The sequence below is a fragment of the Pongo pygmaeus genome, chromosome 16 (assembly GCF_028885625.2).
Source record: "Pongo pygmaeus isolate AG05252 chromosome 16, NHGRI_mPonPyg2-v2.0_pri, whole genome shotgun sequence".
In the NCBI taxonomy this organism is placed as follows: Eukaryota; Metazoa; Chordata; class Mammalia; order Primates; family Hominidae; genus Pongo; species Pongo pygmaeus.
In genome coordinates this window covers 105,393,121-105,414,634 of record NC_072389.2, presented here as the reverse complement: position 1 = coordinate 105,414,634, position 21,514 = coordinate 105,393,121, and the positions used below count along the sequence as shown (strand labels likewise).

The window sequence follows — 21,514 nt, the reverse complement described above, 5'->3', positions numbered from 1 at the left end:
AACTGTTCCTATTTCTCCACATCCTCTCTAGCATCTGTTGTTTCCCGACTTTTTAATGATCACCATTCTAACTGGCGTGAGATGGCATCTCATGGTGGTTTTGATTTGCATTTCTCTAATGACCAGTGAGGATGAGCTTTTTTTCATGTTTGTTGGCTGCATAAATGTCTTCTTTTGAGCAGTGTCTGTTCATATCCTTCACCCACTTTGATGGTTTGTTTTTTTTTTTTTGTAAATTTAAGTTCTTTGTAGAGTCTGGATATTAGCCCTTTGTCAGATGGATATATTGCAAAAATTTTCTCCCATTCTGTAGGCTGCCTGTTCATTCTGATGATAAAGTTTCTTTTGCGTGCAGAAGCTCTTTAGTTTAATCAGATCCTATTTATCTATTGTGGCTTTTGCTGCCATTGCTTTTGATGTTTTAGTCATGAAATCTTTGCCCATGCCTATGTCCTGAATGGTACTGCTTAGATTTTCTTCTAGAGTTTTTATGGCTTTAGGTCTTACGTTTAAATCTTTAATCCATCTTAATTTTTGTATAAGGTTTAAGGAAGGGATCCAGTTTCAGCTTTCTGCATATGGCTGGCTCGTGTTCCCAACACCATTTATTAAATAGGGAATCCTTTCCCCACTGCTTGTTTTTCTTTCTATCTACTGCTGACCAAACACTCCAATAGGAGGAAGGCTCTTGAGTTTAAAATTTCCATACCAATTTAAGGAAAAACAGTGAAAGCCTGAAACTTAGTGAGTGCCGTGGCTAGAACCTCCATTTAGGTTAGTTATATCCACTTCTGTTTCTTTGATGAGGCTATTTTACAACACTGCAGAGACGGACATTAGTTAACTTACAGAAAACTTGTAGTAGCTGCAAATAATCCTTGTTTCCAGAAATTGTTTCCTGTGGAATACCACTGATTGTCACCCTGTGGATACTGGCCACTTTTGTTTCTATTTATAAATTTACTTCTGCATTCTTTGACTATAAATGTGTTATATTTTTTAGTTCTCCTCTGTTTATGATCTTATTGTTTCCTCATTCATTAATGAATCAAATAAAATCTCTAATATGTTCATTTTATAATTTTATGATAGTAATGTTTATGCCTTCATCCAAATCTAATCTGCAACTTGGAAGACTTATAATCCCAACTGCCTGCTGCACACTTTCATTTGGATATTTTACTAACATTTCTATTTCAACTTAACTGGCATAGAATTCATTATCTTTTATTAAACAGGTCTCTCCTTTGGACTTACCAACCTAGTCGACCTTATTCCCTTTGTTCTCTCTCTACATTCACATGGAATACCAAATTTTGTATATTATTTCCATTTCTACTGTCCCCATAGTCACTCAAGCCTGCAATATCTTATGTCTAGACTCTTATATCTTTTTTCCACTTTTCTCTCTCTCCATTCTATCTGTTCCATAAATTGTTACCAATTCAGTTCCCCTTGATACCATTTTGAATTTCTCACATTTTGAATTGTTTTAAACCAATTCATTTCTACATGAAGATGATCAGTTGTGCCTGCAAGCAGAGTTATCTTGCAAACCAGCCTTGGTGGCAGAGATGAGAGACCATGGAGCCCTTAATATGGAGTTCCTGGTGTCAGGCCTTCAGGAAGCCAGCTACTCCTGCCTCCTGCCTTTGAGTGCTATCTGTCTGCATTCTTTCAATAAATTCTTTCTTTAGTTGGAGCTACTTTAAATGGGTTTCTATCCCTTATAATCAAAGAAGCATGAGGAAGAAAACTGTTAGTGATCCTTTAGGTAACACATTATTAGTCTCTTTATCCAAGTCACATATTTCTCAAAGTAAATCTGGCTAGTACCTCCACAACATAGAATCCAGAAAGACTCTCAAACCTAGAAGTGATGATTAATTACTGTTGTTGGTCAAAGATAACTGATTGAAATAATGGTATCTACCCCAACAAAAATCTTTAAAGTCATATGTCCTATCATTCCACTTATAGAGTACTAGCAACCTTACCTTTCAAATTTAAGGAAACATTTACAGAATTCTGGGTATATGCCGCCACTCGGCTGACCTGTACATCTGCCCCTCATTTTCTGGTTTATATACTAAACCTCTTGGTGAAACTAGAGATGGAAAGGATTAAGGGAAGAGTTGAAAAGAGAAAGAAAAAAGATACTTGAGAGGACAAAAACAATATTGTGTAAACTTTTTTCTAAGTATGTTGAGGTTTTCTTTTACATAATAAACTTACAAAAATTTATTTCAAAATGAATTACTAATTAGGCAGGGCAACTCATTTAAAATGCGTTTCTTTTAGCTTATGCTCTTTCATGTTAAATACTCAGCAAGAAATTATATATTTAAAATTTTAGCCACATTTTCCATGGAGATGTTATACATATATAAAAAATAGTTAAATATAAACTTTTATACATAAAATATAAAAAGTTTTATATACATAAAAACTTCCATGGAAAATAAGCGTGTCTAAAATTTTAAATATATATATGTGATTCTATTTGTTTGGAATGGAATTTGACAATTATAAAGTTGAGCATATGTTAAAAGTGGTTTCAGTTCTTGGTAGTCAGGAGTTAAAAGTGCAGTCCATTTCTGTATATAATGTGTGCATATATATATACGTGCACAAATGCATATTACTATAATCTTTGGCATCTGTTTACAGAGTAAATCAATCCGGATTATCTTTCTAAATATGTTTAAATAAATATTTAAAGCATATGGGCTCTTAAATAAGAACTTATAAATATCCCAACGGACTTGCATTTTCTGGAATCTTGACATATGACACTAAATTTTGGATAGAAGAGCCTATACTGCTGGAGTATTTGCTAGAGCCCATGCCTGCACTTTTAACTCCTGCCTACCAAGAACTGAAAAAAAAATTTAACATATGCTCAACTTTATTATTGCCAAATTCCATTCCAAACTAATAGAATCATAGCACCTACAAGTGAAACTATGGAATTAAAACTACTCAAAAGGTATAAATGCATGGTTTTTAAATGCATGAGGAGTTAACTGATTTAAATCAATTAAATAAACCCACATAAAATTTGACCACCCACCTTAAATCTCATTGCTGTGATGCAGCTGAGCAGTAAATGCTCCATAAATACTGGCTGAGTAGTCAGTAAATCTAGCATAAGTATAAGCAAGTGCTTGTAAAATAAAGAAATCATGGCTTGGGCCAGGCGCGGTGGCTCATGCCTGTAATCCTGGCACTTTGGGAGGCCGAGACAGGCAGGTCACTTTAGGTCAGGAGTTTGAAACCAGCCTGGCCAACATGGTGAAACCCTGTCTCTATTCCAAATACAAAAAAATTAGCCAGGTGTAGTGGCAGACACCTGTAATTCCAGGTACTCAGGAGGATGAGGCAGGAGAATTGCTTTAACCCCAGGAGGTGGAGGTTGCAGTGAGCTGAGATCGTGCCATTGCACTGTAGCCTGGGCGACAGAACAAGACTCTGTCTCAAAAAAAAAAAAAGAGGAAAAAAGAAATCATGTCTTAAGTTTCAGGAAATTGAAACTAGACTATTACAATATTTTAAAAATGAGAAAAGTTCTTTTTCCTCATTGTAAATAATTATTTCCAATTTTGAAACATATACTACTTAGTCTTTCTAGCTACTCTGACAACACATAAAAACAATTTTTAAAAATTGTGAACTATGTAAGGTACGTACAAGTTTATATAAAATTCAACAAATAATTATAAAGCGAACATCAGTCATTTCAATCAAGTCAAAAAAACAGACCAAGGCCAGAACCCTCCCTATCTCCCTTCATCCCATAAGCCTCTCCTCCACCTTTACAGGTGATGCCACCCTAACTCTGTGATGGCAATGGTCTAGGTTTTCTATAGGTTCACCACATACATACATACCCTCCAAGTATAATTTAGCTATGCCTATTTGTGAATGGTATGTAAATGGAACCACACACAGTACACTATTCAGTCTTGCCTCTTTCATTAACACTGTTTATGAGATTCCTCCATAGAGTTACACAGAGTTATAGCTGGTTCATTTTCACTAAATACTGTATTACATGGCTTGAAAAAAAAAAACTTTATCCATTCTACAACAGACAGACATTGGAGTGGCTTCAATCTTTTGAATCTATGAAAATGCTGCTGTGGACATTTCTATAGACAGTCTACTGCACAATGTGCACACATTTCTCTTGGGTATGTATTCTTAGGAACAGAAGTATTAGTTCATAAAATATGTGGATCTTCAGTTATACTAGATAATGCCAAACTGTCTTTTAAAGTAATTGTATCAATGTGCATTCCTACCTGTGGGATTTAATTTACAATACCAACTACTAATGAAATTAAGCACATTTCATATCTACTGGCCATGTGGATGTTCTCTTTTGGGAGGTACCTATTCAAGTACTTTGCTAAGTTTTCTACTGCCTTTTGATAATTGTTTTATGGTAGTTCTTTTAATTATTTATTTTCATAGTAATTATTTTATAAGTAGTCAATGTAAGCCCTTGGCTAATTTTATACATTGTAAAAATATCTTCCCATTATGTAGCATTTAAAAAAAAAAAAAAAAACGCTTATCTTTGGATGAAGAGTTCTTAAATGGAGTCAAATTCATCAGTTTTTTCCTTTCCAGTTATCCATATGATAGCGATTTTTATGTCTTATATAAGAAATCCTTTCCAAAATTATGAAGATATTCTCCTATATTATCCTGTAAATAGCTTTATAATTTTGCCTTTTACATTTAGGTCTATAAGCATCTTGGAGGTAATTTTGTATAAAATATGAGGTAAGTCCAATTTCATGAGCTTTCTATATGGATACCCATTTGTCCCTATACCACTGCTTAAGGAGTTTGTTCTGCCACCTCTATCATATGTTAAGTATCTATATATGCATGGTTCTGTTTCTGAGCTATTATTCCATTGGTATGTTTGGCATTTGGTATTTGTGCCACTGCCATTGTATATTAATTATTATAGCTTTAAAATTAGTCTCAATATATTGTAGTGCAAACCCTCTCACCTTGTTCTTCTTCAGTGTCTTCTCCTGTTCTATTTTCTCTGTGAACTTTAGAATCAGTTGTTGAAATTCTTTCAAAAAGTATTTCTTGGGATTCTGACTGATATTTCATCAACTCTACAGAGATTATCTTATGTGGCACAGATATATATAATTTGAGACTTCTGATCTATGAATATGGTATAACTCTACATTACTAGGATATATTCAACTTAGTCATAATATATTATCTCTTCTACATATCACTGGATTTAATCTCTGTATTAGTATAAGTAATGCTAGATGCTTTAATAAATCCATAAATCTCAGTGGCTTAACACAATGAAAGTTTCTTATTCATACAGAGCCCAAGAAGGATGTTTTTTATTCGCAGTGAGCCCTGTGTGAGATTCAGAGCCCAAAGACATTTACCTTATGGTTCCACATATAGGACCTCAGGGTTCCCGTTCTTAGCACATGGGATGCCAAACAGGGAAGAAAGAGTATGAAGATTATGTAGGAAGTATCTTACTGGTCACACCTGGAAGCAGCCTGCATCATTTTCACTCACATCTCCTTGGTCAGAGGTCAGTCACATGGCCACTCCTAACCACAGGGGAGGCTAATACAGAGTCTAGTTTTGTGCCCAAACAGTAGAGAAAATGGGTCATTCTGAAAATAAAAATGTCTCCCAGGCGGAGGTCGGGGTGAGCCGAGATCACGCCATTGCACTCCAGCCTGGGCAACAAGAGTGAAACTCCATCTCAAAAACAAACAAACAAAAAAGTCTCCCATAAGAAAGATGTGAACACGAAGTAGGCTAATATTTTGCTGAAGACTTTCACATTTACGTTCAGTGAGACTGGCTTCTGATTATTATCTTTGCAACTCTCCTAGCTGGTTTTGCTATCAAAGTTTGGCTAATTTTAGATAACGAGGAAAGGAAAGCTCTTTGTTTTTACTATTCTTTGGAAGGGTTTGTGAAATACTGGAATTATTTCCTTCTTAAAAATTTGCTAGTATTTGCTTATGCAGCCATCTGGACTTGTAGTTTTGTGGAAAACTTGACAAGATTATTCAATTTTTCTATTTTTTCTTTATTACATTTGTTAAATTTTATTTTTCTTGAAATCTGTCCAATGAATCAAAGTTTTGAGGCATAGGATTCTGAGAGTATGTATGCTCAGAAAAGTATGTCAAAATTGCCACTGAACAGAAAACTAAATGGTACTTTGTGATCCTCTAGTTCATCTTCTACCCTTATAGAGGAGAATATTAAAGTTAAAAGAGATCCAGAGATCCAAGTACTCTTCTCTCACCTCACCTCAACACGTAGCTGTTAAGTGACAGAACTGGGACTAGAACCTAAGTCTAGTGCTCTTTCCAATATGCTATGCTCATTTGCTAAATGGACTGCATCCATCAGTCAGCAAATCAAAGGGAGAACAGATAAGAGAGCTGTCATCAGGAACAATTTCAACCACTGAGAAGAGAGAGCGTTTACTGTGTATGTGGTGATTGTAGGCACTGTCTTCACACTCCTCTCCAGTTCCTCCAGGATCTTATTATCCCGATCTTTCTCAGTGACAAGTGTGTGGTGTTCAGGCTACGGCTTCTCTAAGTTCTAAGATCTTACCCAGTTCTAAGATACTCCTAGGTTTGATGGTAAAAATCCTAACAAATGGTAGTAAGATTCCCTACCTGCCCCACCCCCCAATCCCAACAGTTTTGAGGCCCTTGTCTCCCAGGAGCTGGATACTGAGCAGCCAGGTAGTCTCAGCTTGTCACCAGAAAGAATGTAACTCTGTTCTAGATCTCCACACATAAACGAATACTAAGATAGAGCTGATTCTCAGTGCACTGCAGACAAGAAAGTCTATCTTCAAAAGTCCTGGAGCTTGGTTCTTCACTATTCCTTTTTGTTTACTGAATAAATACCTTAATTTGCCTTTTTCTTTCATTCAACAAAATTTATCGAAAGCACCCTACTAGATGCTGATATTTACGGATAAATTAGACATAGATCATTGTCCACATGAAGCCTGTAGAGGTCATCTGGTCATTCGATGAAGACTGCTTTCTTACCATGGTAGCCTGACTTGGTCTTGGCCCTTTCTTCCAAAGCAGTAGATGGTTTGATTGTAACACTGATATACAGGTGTTATGCCTTCCCTCTCGAAATTTTCTCTGGGTATAGAACTCTAGGTTGCATTCTACTCCCTTCCTAAACAGCACACTTAGGATATCATTTCACTGACTCCAGATTTCATCTGTTATTTGGAAATAGCACTCTTTTGAGGATAGTCTCTTTACGTCTTTCTTGTCTTTGTTTTCTGCACGGTTTCACTATGTCTACATAGAGTTTTTTGTTTTGTTTTTTTTTTTACACATTTACTCTGCAAGGGATTTGAATTTCTTAAATCTAAGGATGGTGGGCTCTCATCAGTCCTAGAAAATTGTGTCATTATCTCATCAAATATTGCCTCTACCCGATTCTCTGTTTCCATCTTCTACAATGCCAATTAAGCATAAGCTAGAACTTCTAAACATGATCCTCCTTTTCTTTAAACCTTTCTTGATATTTTCTGCCTTTTAATATTTGCATTGAATTCTAGATAATTTCTTCTATCTTCGGTTCACAAATTCTCTCTGCGATTATGGAAAATCTACTTCGACCATGTCTACTGCATTAATTAGTTCTGGTCATTGTATTTTTTCACATCGTGAAGTATTTCATTCAACTCTGCTATGTCAATTCCTTTATAACTTCCTGTTTCCTACTGATATTTTCAAGCTTATTTCTTAAAACATAGAAAGTGAAACTGTTCTATAATCTACATATAATAACAATGTCATCTGAAATATATAAGAGTTATTTTCTGCTGTATCCTGCTGTGTTTTCCTTACTGTGCCTTGTTTTCTTGTATGCTTGGTCATCTTTGTATGATGCTCTATAGTTCTGAAGGGTTATTTGAAAGAGATTTCTAATACACAGAATAAGGTGACTTTCTTCAAAAAGGATATAAATTTGCTTCCCCCAGTTAACAGGTCACTAGTTTTCCTGAATGTCTGGTATTATATGACTTGGAACTACGATTCCACACAATGCTGGGTAACTTGGTTTACAATCTGTCAGATATGTTCTTTTTTTCTTTTCGTGTTCTCTTCTTTCCCCTATCTGCTCAGTACTAAATAACTCTCCTTGCAATCCTTTGGGAGCAGAAGAAGGCAGTGGATTTTCCTCTTTTCTTAAGGCCCCAGCTTAAGGGGGTTTGGGGGTATCTATTAGGCTCATAAACCTAGAAGTGATCATTTTCCCCTTGATTCTGGATCTATCAGAACCCAAATCCATCAGAACCTGAATCTCAGTTTTACAAACTGCTTTATCCAGATGGGCAAATGATTCAGGGTGGTTAGAACTTTAAATACTTTTTTACCTTTATGTTCTTACCTTCTCTTAAATTTTGGCCTGGCATGTTCCTTGAGCTCTTTGATAACGTACAAAAGTTTTTTTGTTTTGTTTTTACAGTTTATCTAGTTTTTAGATGTCTTCAACAGAAGAGTTGATCCAGATAACCTAGCCCAACAATATCAAAATTTTAAAAAAATCAACCATTTTCTAACAATATCCATAAAGTTATTGGTTTTTGTTGATGTTTTTGCTGTATTTTTTTTTAAGTTAGATGTAGGACAGGGTTTGGCAGTTCCTCAAAAAGTTAAACACAGAACTCACCACACAATCCAGGAAATTCCACTACTAACTAGATACCCAAGAGAAGTGAAAGCTTATACCCACACCAAAACTTGCACACAAACTCCATAGGAGCAAACGGAATACTATTTGGTCACAGAATGAAGTACTGATACAGCTACCATACGGACGAACCTTGAAAACATTACACTAAGCGAAAAAGCTGGACAAAAGAACACATACTGCATGACTCCATCTATATCAAATTCCCAGAATAGGTAAACCCATAGACATAGAAAGTACATCAGTGGTTGCCAGGATGTAGGGGAAGGAGGAGTTGGTAAGTGACTGCTAATGGGTACTGGGTTTATTTTCAGATTGACGAAAATATTCTGGAATTCGATAGCGTTCATGGTTGTACCAACTTGTGAATGGACTAAGAACCACTGAACTGCATAATTTACACTGGTGAATTTTATGGTATACGAATTATATCTCATTTAAAAGAAGAGGAAAAAAGTTAATCTCAGGTATGCCTACCACATTTCAATAAGTAATTAAAATATGCATTCAATTTCACATGATAGTTAAGGATGTCTGGAGCAATTATTTATAAAGATACAAGGTAATGTGACAGTACTACTACAGTATTAACCTGATTAATTAGGTTACTGAAAGCTCTGGGAATGTATACTCCAATCATGAAGTTATCACACTGGAAATCATATCATATTGTCCTAAGATGCACTAGCCCATCCTAATTAAAGTGTTGCCAGCATTTCTATTCAAGTAATTTTGTGTATTTATAGGACCCACCATAGTGGCCACTAGCTACACTAAGATGCCTCACTTAGCATTTCAAGCTATCCCTCCAAGTATCATTTAAGTTCATGTGCAGAATACAAAGCTGCATAGGTTTTGCGGTTTATGAGATTATTCAAGAATGCATACACTGCAATACAGCAGAGGCCTCTATACTTATCTTTTTAAGTATGTTTACTTCTCTAAAGGTTGGAAGTAATATATATTAGTAGATGTGGAGGATGGGGAGATAAGGAAATAAAGTTATCATTTCCAGTGTTAACAGTAAAAAGAATCACCTCCTACACATTGAGTGTTCCTTCAACTTAAACACATTTTATATTTTTGTCCCTACTAGATTTTGTAATATTTGATGAAGTTTTAATTGAGTATCATAAATACTCTTAATTTATGATTAAGTGAATGCTGAAGTACACAACACTACCTTTAGTTCCATTTTATAGGTCATTATTAAGCTGTGTGCTGAATCTTTACAGAGCACTGTGAAAAATACTAATGTTCCTTAGCGAAGTCTTTGCCTCAAAGGATCTACAGTCTTTCTTGCTCTCTTTGGACGCGGCTTCCTCATCAGTCAAATGAAAGAGAGAGCCAGATCAGAGTTTCCTAACTGTTTTATAACACACAAACCACTTTTCACAGCATTATTAGGTCAATTCTCTCTATATATAATAATATATATGTTTTACAAATTATGCAAATTTTCTATAAATCAATTTTTAAACAGCATGATGTGTCAATATATTATATTCCTTAGAACACGGCCTAACCCCCCACTTTAATCTCCCCTCTCCATTCAAACCAAATGGAATTGCATTCCTCTTTCTATAATTCTCAATATTACTAAGGCCTATCGTAAGTAATAGGTGAGATAATTTAGTTTATTTTTAAAAGCTACACACTTCTTTTAAAATACTGCTAATCTGCTGCCAGATTAATTCCTGTAACAATGATTTGACTACTTAAAACTTTTAAACGCCCCTCTAAAGGCTGCCCAATGCCTATAGGACAAATATTAAATACCACAGCTGGGTATTCAAGACCATCTATCAACTATATTCAATTTGTCTCTTCCTTACCTTCGATTACTCCCCTGTGCAAAGCCTCTATTCCATAAACACTTTGTATATGATATAAGGTAAATACCGAGGCTTTTTTTTTTCTGTATGGATATCCAGGTTTTCCAGCACCAATTATTGAAAAGACTGTCCTTTTCTCATTGATTTACCTTGGCTCTTTTGTCAAAAACCAATTAACCATGTATATGTGGGTACATTTCTGAGCTCTCTATTCTGTTCTATTGAACTACATGCCTATCCCTATGCAAATACCACACTGAATTACTTTAGTTTTGTAGTAAATCCCAGGGGTGTAACATCTGGCTAGAATAAGCCAATCAGGACATTCTATCCTTTCTCTACCACTGTGTTTAGTGTTTTCAGAGTGGGAGATGGAAAGGCAAGTGCTTTAAACAGTACAATTAGAATTAATTTTAGAACATCTGCTGTGGATTCTGGGACACAACTGATCTCTGATACTTTAGACAGATGCTCAACAATATAGTAACCAATCACCACATGTGGTTAAATTAAAATTTAAAAAGATTAAAAACTCAGGTTTTTCAGTTGCACTACACACTCAATAACTACACATAGTTAATGGCTACTATATTGGACAGCACAAATATGGAACATTTCCATTATCACAAATTCTATTAGATAGTGCTGCTTTATATGATGCTGTGTTCACATCTAAGGCCTAGAGCTACCACTGCCATTTTATCAACATGAAAAGGCCAGTGTGAAGACAATGATGCATGGGCAAAGGCAGAGACCTGAAGCCCGCTTGAACACAGCCAAATCTCTACCGTGCTGCTGGAATTTTTGTTACAGGAAATAACCAATACCCCCCTTTTTTAAAATTTATTTATTTTTATTTATTTTTTTTTTGAGATGGAGTCTCGCTCTGTCCCCCAATACCCCTATTTTTAAGACCAATTTCAGTGAGGTCTTCTGTTGCCTGCATCTGGAAGCAACCTATAGTTCTCAAAATGCTTTCACATACATGATTTTAACTGATCATCAAAACTCAATAAGATTTAAAATTTTAATACTGTTCTCTCTGCCCTATTAAACACTGAGCTTAGTAACCCAGTAGACTAATCATTCAATAAATAAATGGATAATATAGCAAATATATGCTAGTTAGAATACTAAATACAGATATTCACTTTACTAATAAGTGACATATTAAGTAGGATTTGAGAGTCTAATATTAAATAACTTTCACAAAGTATCTAAAACGTTATTTTATACTGTCCTACAGCACAAAACTGATAGGTTTATAAGAGACCAAAGTAACAAAACCATTTTTAAAAACTTAATTCAACTACATAAATGTGGAAAACCACAATAAAAATATTTTAATTATATAATATTATGGGATAATCCTATATGAACATGGGTGGTGCAAAAAAAGCAAGCTAATGTCTTGAATTCCTCTACAAATACTAGTTGCTACTTCTACGTTCTTTTTTCAGAGCATAAACATTTTTAAGGTTTTCGAGATACATTCTGGAAATAACACTTAAGCCCAGAAATTACCACAAAATAAACCAGATATTTGAAAAGAAAATTTATATTAAAAAAAAATGACAGAAAAATATTCTCCACTGAGTTACAGGAGATAAAGTCCAACATGCATAATAAAGCTTTGGGTTATTCTAGAAGGCTTAAGCATGTAGTGCCTATTTACTGTTTTAAAAATCACTAACATTTTAAAAACAATATGGAAGGTTTACCTTCTCATGTTTTACTGCTAATGAATTAAAATGAGAACTACAAGAAACATTATTTGAGGAAAAAATCATAATCCCATATCAAATATTCTTTATAAAATACTCTTAGCATACACAATCAGTTAGAAATCTGAACATCAACCAACTAAACAAAAACCTAGAAAATTATAAGGTATGTCTCATTTTCTAAAATATAATTCACACCATCATTTGGAATTTTTTTTTACCAGTACAGCACTGATTGCATAATTGTAAATTAAAAAGTTGAGTTATGACTAATCTATGCAAGAAGGTGTCTTTCTGTAGAATCTAGATCCCTAGTCTCTCTCTGAGAATAGAGCCACAAAAATAACTTCAAAATAAATATGAAAACTATACAGCTGTCTCTTTAAATTATGTGTTTGAAGTGCCAGGTTTCACAAAACTGCATGTCTGCATTAGCCATCTATATATAAGAGAACTGAAAGATCATTTAGACTATATACATCTCACTTTACAGGCTGACACAGAACATTGAGAAACACGGGAAGCACCTAGTATCTTCTGCCCTAAATGAGCTTCTGGCTTGAACAGCAGTGTAATATCTTATAATATTTATATGCTTCATGATTAATATTTGATGAGAAACATAAAAATCTTGGCATTCTAAGGGTCTTAAATCAATATTGAAGTGTATCTAACAAAAGGACTTCTGCCATAAGATAATAAAATAGCCAGCATATCATCTTATTAGGAAAAAGGCAGCAATAGGGCCAGTTACCACTATATTCCCAGTGTTTAGCAAAATGCCTGGTACATAGTATGATAAACACCAGTACAATAAATTTAAAATGTAGAACTATTACATTCAATATTTTTACCTCTTTTCCTTTTTCTTCAACTCCCTTCAAAAAATTACCATGCAGTTCTAACACAACTTACTGCTTGGGAAATGCAAGGAGAAACCTAAGCAGCTATTTTATTCAGCTCTTTCAGTGGCTATCCAAACCTGCAGGATAAAGTGAAGGGCCTTATATAGCTCATGAGGACCTGGTTTACTTCTCAGGTCTTAGCTATTCCACTCTTCACAGTATACTACAGTGACACTTGGCTGATTTCAACTTCATACACTAACTGCAGTGTCTCATTTCCTAATTTCCATATAAGCTGCCCCTCTGACCTAGACCATCTTTGTTTTCCACCTACCATATCCTTTAAAGCAAGGGTCCCTAACCCCCGGGGCCACAGACCCCGTTCGGAACCAGGCTGCACAGCAGGAAGTAAGTGGCAGGCAAGTGACCATTACTGCCTGAGCTCTGCCTCCCATCACATCAGCAGTAGCATTAGATTCTCGTAAGAGCATGAAACCTACTGCGAACTGCACGAGCAAGGGATCTAGGTTGCGCATTTCTTACGAGAATCTAATGCCCGATGATCTGAGGTGGAACAATTTCATCTCCAAACCATCTCCCTGTCCACATTCCTCCCACCCCCAGCCCCCATCCCTGGTGCCAACAAGGCTGGGGACTGCTGCTTTAAACAACTCTGGTGATAGCATCACCTCCAGAACAACTTTTCTCTGACCACTCTCTCAATCCTCTTTATCTCCTCTTCTTATTGGTCAAAAATTTGACCAAAGCATCAAATATCTTCCGGAGAAAAAGGAACACTTTATCTGATGGTAAGTACTATTAATAAAATATTCAATCCCTGACACATATGACATAAAAAGAACACAGGTAGGTATTCATCAATAATCACAAGAAATGTATTACAGAAAAAAGTTCAGTTATATATACAAGTGATATCTATCATCTTTTCCTCCCCACATGAACTCTCATTTGTGTATCAATGACATCAACCTCTAATGGAGAAAAATATGACCTCAAGAAAAACCACTTAGAGACGCGTAGTCCCTTATACAAAGCACATAAATGAAAACCAATAATTGTATGATAAATAATATTCACATACATAGCAAAATAAAAGTAGTAAAATTGAAATTACAAGAGCTATGGTGACTGCTGTGTGAGGTGATGGTGCAGTGACATGTGGGAAGCGGAGGAGAGCCATGAGGACTGTGTGCCTCACCCTGTGAATCATCATCCTGCTGCTTCAGGCTCTGTTAGGAATAAAAGAGCAGGGCAGGGGACTGGAGGTGGAGGAAAGCTCTGTCTTGTCTTCAGATGTCTCATTATTTTTTCCCTTTCCCTGATGCTCCACTGCAGCCCTGTAAAACATTAGGCAAGCCTCTTAAATACTCCCTGTCTGTTCCATTCCTCGTCTATAACATGGGGAGAAAAGATGACTGGCTCAAAAAGCCTCTTTGAGAATATCATGATACTGTCAGAAAATCCAAGCATAATCATGCTTCTACTTTTGTAAGGTCAAGCACTAGATGATCTTAGGAGATAAGTCATTTAACTTTCTTTTTTGTTCATCTGAGGAGCCAGATTCCACCTCTGACTCATCCCCACCACACCTCTCAAAGAAGCACCCCTCAAAGAAACCACAATCACACAAGCTCTTATAACCATGTAGAATCGAACTGAAATGTAACCCATTAGAAATGTATTCCTTAGGTGCAATTCACACCAATACTGCATACTAGTTTGAATTACTTTTTAGACGGTTTAAAAAATCACAGTTTGTGCTTGCTCATTGTTTGAAATTATTTCAGAGGATATTCTTGGGGATAAAAATGTTTAAAAAGCTGGATAACCCCTCCCAAGAAACTGTTAACTGGAAACTTTTAGTCTATAACTGCACTTAAGGCAAGTTAATTCAAATTAATTCATGACTGCTTCGGCTTCATCTCAAAAGCTGCAGATTCAGTAGGTCTAAGGTGGGACCAAGAACTTGCATTTCTAGGAAGTCTCTGGGGATGCTGATGCTGCTGGTCAGGGTACCACACATTTTGAGGACCAGTGATTTTAAATAATGTACTCTCAAGTATAATCACTTTCACTACCATCTGCTTTTATTTTCTAATTGATAGATGGATCTTATACTGATTCCCTATCTTCCTTTCTTTTAGATGTTACTTCCAAATTCTTTTGTAATTTGAAAATAGGAAGGGATTTTTAAGACTCAAACAGATTTTCTCTTTCTTCAGAATCCAAATTATCAACATCTGACTTATCACTGTGTCTCCATTGCCTCAATGTGAAATAAGGGCAACAGTAAGGATTCAATAAGATAATTCAAATAAAGTCTTTACTAGACCATGTTAAGTGCTTAATAATATCTATTATTCTTACTGCTATTATCCTCACTAATTTTCTGTTCATTAATGAGGAAAACTTATTCATGATTGCTATATATTATACATTATTGGTGTATGTATAAAATCTTATCTATTTATGGTAAAATGTTCCAGAGCTCCACTGGATGCACTAAACTAGGGAGCAAGGGGAAAAAGGTTAATGTCACAGACCTGGGTCCTAATCCTGGTTCTGACACTAAATTGCTACATGACTCTGGGCAAGTCATTTTAATGTGCATCCCAATTTTTGCTTCTGAAAAAGCTTACCTTGGATATGAAGCTTAAATGAGGTAATGCAAGAAGTTTTGTTTTTTTTTAAGTACTGTAGTATTCCTGTAGTGAAAAACTCCTCTCTTTGGGAATAGTGCACTAGATATTAACAAGAGAGATAAATGGCCATGACCCTTTTATTTACATCCTTAAATGACAGCACAATAATCTGAATTGCCACACAAATGATTTCAGAATGTTACCAAGATGATTTCAGAATGTTACCAAGTCACAGCTATTTTTAAAAAATTATAAGCAGAAATATTTAGTATTTTCAATATTTCTGCCAAATGACAGGAAAAAACATGGATACAAAAGTATTCTCAGGTGTCTTTTAGGTATCATCTGCTAAAATCCTCATTTGTTGCCTTTTAGCATAATTGTTCTTTTGATGCAGAATCCCAAAGCCTCTATTGGCTCTAGGCTTTTATTTAGTATAAATTCAAATTACACACATATACATGTGTATGAACAATGGTGACTGCTTGTGTTGGTAATTTCCATCTGTAGTTTCCTACACTCTAGGACATATCTAGTATTCCTGTAAAATTATATAATATAGTTCATAATTTTTAATCTTAATTTTACTGAAAACTGAGGAGTTATAACATTTTCTTCATACATTTAAATTAAATTACTACATTTTATAGGACCAAACAAAAGTCTGCCACCTATTTTTGTATCAATGCTTAATAACTTGAAAAGATAAAATGTGTGTCTTTGACAACATTCTTTGTGGAATGTCACCTAATGAAATATGGGAAATAAAGTTATAAAACTCATGTTTTGTAAGAAATATACTACTGAAAAGCAGTGTGGAAACATTTTAAACACAGCAATGATATTCTTCATTTCAAAGAAATTGAGTTATGAAGTCTCTTATGAATCTTACCCTAATGGCAATCTCCAATTTACTAATGTGTAAGTCTGCTTTATCATATATTCAGCTTTCTTAATGTAGGGGATATATACACATCCTCAAGACACTACAGACCTTAATTTAAAATACCTAAATGCAATTTAAAATATGTAAGTACAAATTAAAAAAAAAAACCTGTATAGAATTTTAAAAATTTTATCAACTCTAACCAAAGTTTAAAAAATTGATTAAAATTTTAAGTTTAAGAACTAGTTTAAGAACATAATTAATATAAAATGAGACAGAACAAAGATAGATGGATTTAAGTTTATAAATAAAATTGAAACAGAAAAATAGGAGCACCATTTCTACCTATTTACAATCAACAATATTCAAATACCAACTACTTTTAATACATCATATTAATCTTATAGTACTCCCACAAAACACACTATATCTAACTCCGCAGACCTAATACATGTGCATCCTTGTACTACAGACTACACAGGTGTGGTTAACAGCACATCTTCACAGTACATCCTCAAAGGGCTTGTATATTGGATACAATAGAAGAGGAATACATCTAATGAAGACGCCACGTTAATATACTCAAGACTTTGTCAAAGCATATTTCAGTAATGTAGGGAAAGTAAAATTCTGCTGATTTTTTAAAGACTAACATATATGCAAACGGAAATATGTGGAGTCAGGTTATAGGCCTTATGGAAGTTGTTGTTTTCAGAGTTTGTGTCATTACTGGTCATATAATGACACAAACTCTTAAGTATATCGGTCACATACTTTAGAAATCACTCTAAAGTAGATCACTTGTAACTGTTCATGCCTCTATTTTATCCTGATGTTTTCAACCACATGAGATGGCTAAGGAGTCCAGAACCTTATCACCAACTTTTTCAAAGTTCTTATAAATATACATAAAATCTTCAGTTGGTAAAAGTATACCTCAATAGTTTATAAAAATATGGGTAGGAAGAATATTCTTCTGGCCTGAATTAGGAATCTCTAAATACGATCAACTTGCAAAGCACATAGAAGCCCCTCAAATCTTTGTCAAATGAGTAAATGGGCATCAAAAAGCCTGCTTCCCATTAATACAACTGCCTGAAAGGAAACTGTGAAAAGGAAAAAATGGTATTCCAAAAATATCCTTCAATGAGACACTTGTAAAGCACTTTGTAAAAACTAAGACCCATAGGAAGCTCTATGTAGGTAACTTCATTACTGTTATCCTGTAAATTTAATTTGAACCACAGCAAACTGTATAGATGCATCAGCATAAGCCATTACACCACTGGCAAAAAGAACTCATATGTGAATTGCACTACTAGTGAAGATGTAGGCTGCATCATCTTCATATGTGAAAAAAAGGCCTATCTTACAAGTTTAACAACCACTCTCTTAATAAAAGTTGACTCAGTAAGATGTTAATATACAAGAAGTGTGAATTAAGCCTTGTAATTTATCCTACCACAATAAATTAATCCCTAATAATCTAATGTGCCTTCTATCTACTGTATTTATATAATTTAGAACTTCACAAGGAACTATTAACACGATTCACTTTAACTTATTTTGAGGAAATGCAATTAAAAAGAAAACATCAAAATCCCAATATGTAATTGAGCTGCAAAAGTTTTCCTTCATATTGAAACAGACTGTAATATAGGAGACTGCTTAAAAAAATGTTTGGTATCTGCTCTCTTACACTTTGCTGACCACAACAGAGATGAAGATTGAGGTAGTCTGAAAATTCTATGAGGATTAAATCAGACTACATTCTCCGTATTCTCTAGGGAAGTAAGCTTTAGGCAGTGTGAAGTACCCTCAACTTCCAGGGACCAAGAATAACAACTGCTGCAATGAAAGAGCAGAGTAGTTAGGGTTAAGGAGGTGGTTGCCTCTATAATGAAATTAGCTAGAATACTTATTTGCTGACATTATCAAAGTCAGCTCCACTGGTTTGAGTTGAGGCAGTGTAACTTTTGATGAGACATCTAGATTTATAAGATAAAAAACTATTTTAAACACAACAGGGATACTCTCCATTTCAAGGAAATCCAGTTATGAAGTTTCTTAACAAAGCTTACCTGAATGATACCCTAATTTACAAAATTACAATACAAAATGTATTCATGACATGTAACAGGTGAAAGGTCTACTATACAGTATTATATATAAATGATAACATATAACATAACTGCTAAATAATATAATTTATAAATGACATAAATATAACTGCATTAAGGGGTTTAGCTAATGATATAACCATGTAGTTTAATCGAAGTTATCAACAAAAGCAAAATAAAAAATTTCATATACAATTCAGGGAAGGTTAACAGCAGTAAGCCCCGTAAATAAAACTGTGGATAAGTCAAGCAACAGAGATGAGTCCTAGCTGTAATTATGCTATACCTTTACTTCTCATTTGAAAAAATGACTAAAAAGTAACAAAAGCTGTTTTTAAAATATAAGTAATAGTTTTTATGTGTGTAGTAATGGTATCAATCACTGCCTAAAGAGGGACAGTTAAGGCAAAGAAGTATAGGGGAAATTTAAAATGCATTTTCGGAACAATAACACTTGAGAAGGCAAATAAATTAGATTCCTATAAAACAAAACAGCTAAATTATCTTTAATTTTAAATATTAGAAATACAATCTAGATTAGGACTCCATTTGTTCTTTTTTAGTTGTTCTACATAATCCTCACATGGTTTCAGTACTTTCACCAACGAAATGCCTAATACTTTTCTATTACATACTAAGCCAAAATATGCATCTTTCAAGTAATAAAAAATTCCTCCATTGAATAAATATAAAACCTCCAAATATAAACAAAAGAGACAAAAGTAACTATGAAGCTAATTTAAAATGTGATTAGAAATACACATGGAAAAGTTATCTTATGGAAGATCTTGAAAGAGAGAAGATAAAAAGGGGGAAGCATACTGGTTTCCATTTTGAAGGTTTTATTGTAAAACACTATTTCTGAGAAGATCATTCTAATAATAAATCCTTTTCTTTTTCACTTAATTAGGTTGGTAGAACTATGAGAGCTATCAAATAGGCAGCAGATAAACAAAGAAAACGAGGACTTTCTCCTGTTGCCCAACTAAAGCACTATTAACAAAGCAAATATTATTTACATAATTGTCATTGTTTTCTTAAGTGTTTAAAGTTGTGAGCTGTCAATGACATAATGAAATGATTAAGACATACCAAAACTGTAACTTCATACTGTCCAAAAATGAGAGTCTCTTACAATATTAATTTTAAAACTCATACAAAATAAGTAATTATAGATGAAATGTTAGATTATGCTGGTATACATGGTAAAACAACATAGTTTACTTTGTCTGAATGAATAGAGTATGTTTATAACGCGAGTCGCCATACAGCAATCACTCTTCTAAGAAATGATTTAGAGAAAAGATACATATACACCTAATTTATGTTTTAGATGTACAAGTCATTCTGACAGTTAATGCTATTAAACAAAATATTTCAGTATTACTTGCAATTCACGTATTACTAGATATGTGTTACCTCAACAATATCCGAGTTGGTTCTGCTTTCATGAGGTTCATTATATTCTGTATACTTGAGAAGAACTTTGTCCATATCAGTGCTAGCATATTGAAACAGTTTGTTAGAGCTGTTGAAAATGATGAGTGCTATTTCACAGTCACAGAGCACACTAAGTTCATAGGCTTTCTTCATTAATCCAAATTTTCTCTTTGTAAAAGTGACCTAAACAATAAAAAAGGTATATTTTTATTAAAAGCATTAGTAGTACTTGAATATGGGCTATCTGAAGATGAATCTTCTTCTTAATACTGAGCCAGATTTCAAAGATGGAAAAGGTTCCTAGCTTTGTCCTCCATATGAGCCTTCCCTCTCCCATTGTGCTACAGTCCTACATTTGTTTTGTATTTGCAAGTTCTCTGACAGAGCTGTCTCCTGGGGAAGTATTTCCTTATCCTTGGCTGCCACTCCACCACAGAGGGTGAAGAACTGCAGAAGGAACAGTTGATCAATGTTCCCTTATCATTCAGTTAAAATTGTTACCATCAGAAACCCCAAATCCCAGCCAGGTAATGTAGCATCAGCCAGACTTTAATCCCTAAACAACTAAATACATCCACTCATCTAAAGTATTTCTCCTCCCTCTCAAGCCCTTCTCTATTGTACCCACTGAAATTCACAGTCTGGGATCAGCAAATTCCCCAAAGTCCTCAAATTCTTCTTTAACTGTTTCTTTCTTTAACTGAAACCTGTTACCTGAAATCCTCTCTAACACAGACCCCCCCAAAAAAATTTTTTATTTACATCCTTTATACTGACTGAAGGCCCTAAAAGAGATGTCTTTTTATGCTCTGTATTCTCTCTTCGACACTACTTTTCTTTCCCTCCCCTTCAAAAACTTCAAATACTTTGAAGCTCATGCCATACAAAAATTATACCACCCAACAACCCTCCTTGGGGTGGGCAAGAGTTACCCTTGATCCCTCTTCTTCTAATACGGGATGGGAAAGGAGTGCGAGGGAACTCTGTACTTTCTGCTCAATGCTGTTGTGAACCTAAAACTTCTCTAAAACATAAAGTCTATTTAAAAAACAGTTTTTGAAAGGTCGGTAAGAATATACTTTTGAATAATCTTTGGAATTGTGCAACAACATAAAGTTCAGCAATTTTCCCCATGGATACCTATCATATGATTTTCTTCCTATAAACTTTAACTATTGGCCTAGACTTAAAATCAGTTATTGCAGTAGCTATTAAAGAAGTAGAGGATCTCCAGTCTCATGAAA

The 21,514-nt window shown here is 34.6% G+C and overlaps 1 protein-coding gene across 26 annotated transcripts in view; it reads right to left on the bottom strand.

Annotated features, from left to right (window-relative positions):
* Positions 1-21,514, bottom strand: part of MEF2A (myocyte enhancer factor 2A) — a 151,509-nt gene that overhangs the window by 51,006 nt on the left and 78,989 nt on the right. For all 26 annotated transcript variants that reach the window (XM_054450766.2, XM_063653030.1, XM_063653032.1 and 23 more), the window contains one exon: positions 20,250-20,453. In XM_054450766.2, the coding sequence (XP_054306741.1) occupies positions 20,250-20,453 (204 nt within the window). The remainder of the gene's footprint in view (positions 1-20,249; positions 20,454-21,514) is intronic.